The sequence below is a fragment of the Myotis brandtii genome, unplaced genomic scaffold (assembly GCF_000412655.1).
Source record: "Myotis brandtii unplaced genomic scaffold, ASM41265v1 scaffold241, whole genome shotgun sequence".
Taxonomy (NCBI): domain Eukaryota; kingdom Metazoa; phylum Chordata; class Mammalia; order Chiroptera; family Vespertilionidae; genus Myotis; species Myotis brandtii.
Genome location: NW_005359102.1, coordinates 439708 through 446226, shown reverse-complemented (window position 1 = coordinate 446226; position 6519 = coordinate 439708). Strand labels below are relative to the sequence as shown.

At 39.5% G+C, this 6519-nt stretch overlaps 1 protein-coding gene across 4 annotated transcripts in view; it reads right to left on the bottom strand.

Annotated features, from left to right (window-relative positions):
- The window catches only part of LOC102240533 (zinc finger protein 14 homolog), a 46087-nt gene that overhangs the window by 22837 nt on the left and 16731 nt on the right, over positions 1–6519 (bottom strand). Inside the window, exons 3-4 of one of the 4 annotated variants that reach the window (XM_005866984.2) lie at positions 4801–4927; positions 3156–3254 (exon numbers count right to left, since the gene is read on the bottom strand). In XM_005866984.2, coding sequence (XP_005867046.1) covers positions 3156–3254; positions 4801–4927 — 226 coding nt within the window. Of the gene's footprint in view, positions 1–3114; positions 3255–4800; positions 4928–6519 lie in introns of those variants that run through there. The other 3 variants (XM_005866985.2, XM_005866986.2, XM_014540322.1) reach the window with 3 other exon arrangements.

The window sequence follows — 6519 nt, the reverse complement described above, 5'->3', positions numbered from 1 at the left end:
TAATCTGAACAATAAAGATTTAATAAAAAAATAAAAAAATAAAAACCCTAAAAAAATAAATAAATAAAATGATGACAGAAAACTTCCCCTACCTGGTGAAAGAAATAGACTTACAAGTCCAGGAAACACAGAGAACCCCAAACAAAAGGAATCCAAAGAGGACCACACCAAGACACATCATAATTAAAATTCCAAGGGCAAAAGACAAAGAGAGAATCTTAAAAGCAGCAAGAGAAAAACAGTTAGTCACCTACAAGTAAGTACCCATAAGCTTGTCAGCTGATTTCTCAACAGAAATTATGCAGGCCAGAAGGGAGTGGCAAGAAATATTCAAAGTAATGAATAGCAAGAACCTACAACCAAGATTACTCTACCCAGCAAAGCTATCATTCAGAATTGAAGGTCAGATAAAGAGCTTCACAGATAAGAAAAAGCTAAAGGAGTTCATCACCACCAAACCAGTATTATATGAAATGCTGAAGGGTATTCTTTAAGAAGAGGAAGAAGAAGAAAAAGATAAAGATAAAAAATTATGAATAACAAAGTGACAACAAATACATATCTATCAACAAGTGAATCTAAAAATCAAATGAATAAAAAATCTGATGAACAGAGTAAACTGGTGAATGTAATAGAATCAGGGGCATGGAAATGGAGTGGACTGACAATTCTTGGGGGGAAAGAGATATGGGGGGTGCGGGAAGAGATGGGACAAAGATCTTATATGCATGTATGCAGTACCTATGGACGCAGACAGTGGGGTGGCGAGGGCCTGGGGTGGGGTGGGAACCGGGTGGAGGGGAGCTATGGCGGAAAAAAATAGGGACATCTGTAATAATCTGAACAATAAAGATTAAAAAAATAAAAAGTCACTAATCATCAGAGAGATGCAAATCAAAACGACAATGAGATATCATTTCACACCTGTCATAATGGCTATCATCAATAAATCAACCAATGACGTGTTGGCTAGGTTGTGGAGAAAAGGGAACCTTAATACACTGCTGGTGGGAATGCAGGTTGGTGCAGCCACTGTGGAAAACAATATGGAGATTCCTCAAAAAATTAAAAATAAAATCCCATTTGACCCAGTCATCCCACTTCTAGGAATGTATCCTAAGAAATCAGAAACGTCTATCAAAAAGAATATATGCACTCCTATGCTCATAGCAGTGCAATTTACAATAGCTAAGACTTAGAAACAGCCTAAGTGCCCATCAGCAGATGAGTGGATAAAAAAAAGTATGTTACATTTACACAATGGAATGCACGGCAATAAAAAAGAAAGATCTCTTACCATTTGCCACAGTATGTATGAACCTGGAGAATTTTATGCTGAGTGAAATAAGCTAGTCAGAGAAAAGTAAGTATCTCATGATTTCACTCATATGTGGAATCTAATTAACTAAATAAACTGATGATCAAAAATAGACCCAGAGACATAGAAGCATGAAGATTGTTGAACCTCAGAGGGAAGGCAGGGGAGGGTAGGTGAAAAGAGATCAAACAATGAACTTGTATTCATATATGCATAATGCATGGACACAGACAATGGGGTGGTGAGGCCTGGGGTTGGGGTGGACAGGAGTGCCCTGGTAGAGGTTAATGGGGGATAAAGGAGAACCTATGTAATACTTTCAATAATAAAGATTTCTTAAAAATATAAGGAACATGACTCCTGGGACCTATCAATTTTATTCACAATTGTTCCACTGGTGCCTATAGTACAATGCCTGGTTCAGACTGGGCACTCAAGTATTTTCTGAATAAATCAATGACTATTTTTAGGCAATGAAAGACATAAATCAAATAATCAAGTAGAAGCTATAAAGAAATTTGATTTCATATAGATAGATATTGGTATGGACTGAATTGTGTTCTCTACCCAAATTCATACATTGAAACCCTAACCCCAATTGTGACTATAGTTCAAGATAGTGCTTTTATAATACAGTTAAGGTTAAATAAAGTCATAAGAATAAAGTCCTAATCAGATAGGATTGGTGGCTTTATAAGAGGAAGAGATTAATTTTTTAATGTTAAACCAAGCTTGTGTTCCTAGAAAAAACCCTACTTGGTCATCATTTTTGTATCTGCTGAATTTGATTTGCTTTTTTTGTGTATAATATCTTTGTCAGGTCATAGTATAAGAGTTATATGGTCTCGCCCTGGCTGGTTTGGCTCAGTGGATAGAGCGTCGGCCTGTGGACTGAAGGGTCCTGGGTTAGATTCCCGTCAAGGGCATGTACCTTGGTTGCGGGCACATCCCCAGTAGGAGGTGTGCAGGAGGCAGCTGATCGATATTTCTCTCTCATCGATGTTTCTAACTCTCTATCCCTCTCCCTTCCTCTCTGTAAAAAATCAATAAAATATATATAGTTTAAAAAAAGAGTTATATGGTCTCATAAAATGAGTTGGAAGTTGTTCTTTCCTTTTCTACAGAGATGTGTGTAATTCTGCTTTAATTTCTTAAATATTTCATAGAATTAACCAGTGAAATCATCTGGGCCTGACATTTTCTTTGTGGAAATATTTCTGATAATTCAATTACTTTAATAGATATAAGATTATTCATATTTTCTTTTATCTTCTGTCAATTCTGGTAAGTTATATTTTTCAAGGAATTTTTCAAATACATTTAAATTGTCAAATTGTCTAGCATAAAGTTATTCATGACATTCTCTTATTATTCTTTTAATGGCCATAAAATGTGAACTGAAAACCCCCTTCCATTCCTGACAGTAATTTATGTTGTCTTTTCCTCTTTATTAGTCAAGTGTACTGTTTACCAACTTTGTTGATCTTTCCAAGCAATTAACTTTTGGCTCTATTAATTTTCTCTAGATTTTTCCTATTTTGTTAATTTCAGCTTTTATATTTATCCTTTTGTTTTCTTCTACTGAGAACAGCTCTTCTCTTTGAAATGGTAGAGAAATATGAGAGGTGTAACAAGGTCAATAGAAAGTTCCTTGGTTAGTCTAGGCTTAAAAGATTTTAATTTGCTTCCTGGGTCTCGGGCCTTTCCTCCACACTCCACAAGCCTTGGGCTTTTGAAGAGATATCCTCAACAAAACCTAAAGTTTGTGCCTTTACCCTAACCAGCTTGGCTATTACCTGCAGTAATGACTTTTCCATGCCTGCTAAGCCTCACTCACCAAGGTAGTGTCTTCTTATCCTTTCCCTCATAAGCATCCAGGGCTCCTTCCCGTCATCCAATAATGTAATCACATCTGGTGTAGAAATGGAATGTCCTGCTTAATAGAAAAATGTGACATGAACTAATAAGCCAAAAAGTCCTTAGATTTAGATTTGGTTAAATTTATAATGAACTCTAGACCAAAATGTTATTTTTTAAAGTCTAAGAGCAAAGAAATGCAGGGGTTGAAGAACACCCATGTTATGGTAACCTCAGGATCACAAGGAATAGACACCAGATAGTTAAGAATTGACCTAAGCATAATTTACACACAAGCTCTGTTGAGAGGCAGTCTTGTGCAGTTATTAGGAAAATAAAATCTGGATCCAGACTGCCTGCGTTCAAATACTGCCTTTGTTGCTGTGTTACCTCTTGTGCCAAAGTTTTCTCATCTGAAATGAGGATAAAAATAATATATTTCTCATAGAGTTTTTGTGAGGATTAACTAATAATGTGTAATATTTAGACTAGTTATATATGGCCTGAACAGTGTGGCTCAGTGGTTGAGCATTGATCAGGAGGTCACGGTTTGATTCCCAGTAGGGCGCATGTCTGGATTGCGGGCTTCATCCCCAGTTGGGGGCGTGCAGGAGGCAGCCAATCAATGATTCTCTCTCATCATTGATGTTTCAATCTCTCTCTTCCTCTCCCTTCCTCTAGGAAATCAATAAAAAAGAATAGTTATATATGTACATATACACATATGTGTATACTAGTATTAACTTTTATTATTATAATTTTGCTTCCTGTGACATTCTCATATCCTTTCTAGAATATTCATTCAATTTTACAAGAAAAAGTCCTTAGAATTTTAAATTTCAACTACAAAGTAGGTAGAATTAAATGTCTGTTATAGGAAACAGAATACATTTAAACATTTAACTGAGTTTTAACTTGGTTTTTGTTGTTGTTGTTATTTCTCACCTGAGGATATTTTTCTATTCATTTTTTTGAGAGAGTAGAAGGAAGGGGGAGAGACACAGAGAGAGAGAGAAACATTGATGTGAGAGGGACACATCAATTGGTTGCCTTCCGCACTTGCCTGGGCAAGGGCTGGGGATTGAGCCTACAACTGAGGTACATGCCCTTGCCAGGATCAAACCTGGACCCTTCCATCTGAGGCCGATTCTCTATCCACTGAGTCAAACTGGCTAGGGCCATTTAACTGAGTTTTAAATAAACTTTGTGGATCCATCCCTTTTTATACAAGTTCTATAGGCTCTGATTTTTAGAGAGACTCAGATCCCCTGTATCTAGGTATTCTCCTTGCAGGTGGATTAGAAATGAATGTTAAGCATCTACATTAATTATGAGCTCAAATACAATGTGAAATCTGGTTTCTTGGACAATGCTTCTGTTGTTAGCAACCCAGAATTCAAATACTGCCCCTTGGATATTAAGGTAAGTACAGAGCCTGAAGAAAGTCTGAAGGACCTAACAGGATGGGAGTGACAAAGTGTGAAATGGAGGGGCCTACTTCCAAACTAACAACACTTGACCAATTCCTTTGGAATAGAGAGACAAAATTTATCTAGTTTCTCAAAACAGAGTCATGAAACTGACAGTAGAGAAAGCCAATATAATTTGGAATAAGTAGCCATTACCCAGTGAAATGAAGTTTCTATAATTTTCCCACATCACATCCCTATATAAGTCCCTCTGAGCTGAGTCCAGGAATTCCCATTCTTCCGGTGAGAAGTCTATGGCCACATCCCTGAATGTCACTGGACCCTGAAAAACAAACAAGTAAATGAAATATTTTTAAAATGGAGAAAAGATCAAAGATTGCACTTCAGAGAATGAGCCACATAGCAGCAAACAAAGTGGGGCTGAAAACATATGGCATGCTTAAGGGATAGTAAGAAAATTAGTATCCCTGAAGCAAGTGTTGCATCTCTTGAATAGTCCTGTGGCTGCAGATAAGATTAAATTTTACCCACACATATCTGGAAATGAATAAAATAACCCCAAAAAGTCCCAATAAAATGAAATAGTGCACACAGCCTTCTGTTAGCTGTATCTCCACTACAGATTCTTAAGAAATATAAGGTTTTCTACCTTCTTTTTCTTTGAATGATCATAAAAACATATTGATAACAATTTCTCTTGAATATACTATAAAATCTCTAAGAAAACAGACTCAAGTTCACCATAAAGTCAGGTCCTATATAATAAAAGGCTAATATGCAAATAGACCAAACGGCATGGCAGAACAACTGAACAACCGGTTGCTATGATGTGTGCTGACCACCAGGGGGCATGAGCAGAACATGGCGGGTGTTGGCAGAAGGCGGTAGAGCACAGAACATGGTGGGTGTCGGCCATGGCGGGATAGCGGAGCAGGTGAGCGGGGGCACCAGTCGCTGTAATCAGGACGAACCTCTGGTGGTTACTGAAAATTCTTTGCTTCCATGCACCGCGGTCCCACCCAGCGCTCACACCCACTGCCGGTGCACAGCGTCAGCCCCAATCGCAAAGTGCCATCAGCAGGTGCAAGCAGTGGCTGCAGGCTCCAATCACCCATCAGGGCTTCTCCACCTCCCCCTGCTCCTGAGAGGCAATCGGGGCCAGCAGCCACCTCTTGCACCCACTCCCAGCAACGGCCCCGCTTGCACCTGCAGCTGGTGCTGGAGCTGCTGCTCGCACCTGCTGCTGGCACCCAGCACCAGTCCCAATTGCTCAGCGCCGTCTGCAGATGCAAGTGGCGGCTGCCAGCCCTGCTCACCCCTAAGGGCTTCTTCAGCTCCCCCTGCTCCTAAGAGGCAATCAGAGCAGCAGCTGCCGCTCACACCCACTGACAGCACCAGCCCCAATCGCTTTACGCCATCAGTGGGTGTGAGTGGGGCTGGCACCATCAGCGCATGGGAGTGGCGGAGGTGGAAGCGGGGCTGCCGGCAGACAGGAGACCGGGGGCCATGGTGGGAGGGACTGGGTAGGGGCATGGAGGATGGGCCAAAATCTGCCCCTGTGCCCAGTGCAGCCTCGTGGCCCACAGTTCTTTTCCAGGTGCACAAATTCGTGCACTGGGCCCCTACTTTTATTATAAACATTTCCCCTGTTATTACTAATTTTTTTAATAAAATTTTAAAACTTTGCTACATGGTAGTCTACATTTTAAATATGTGATATTCAATCTTTTCTCTATTTAGATGTTTTAATTCAAAATTCTTCCTCAAATCTCACAGTCTGTATTATCTAATACTTATTTATGCATCTGGATGACCTTCTTACTTTTTTTACATTTTATTTTTTTTCTTAAAGTATTACAAAGATTATTACACATGTCTCCTTCCCCCCCACTTGACATTCCCCCGGCTTCCCCC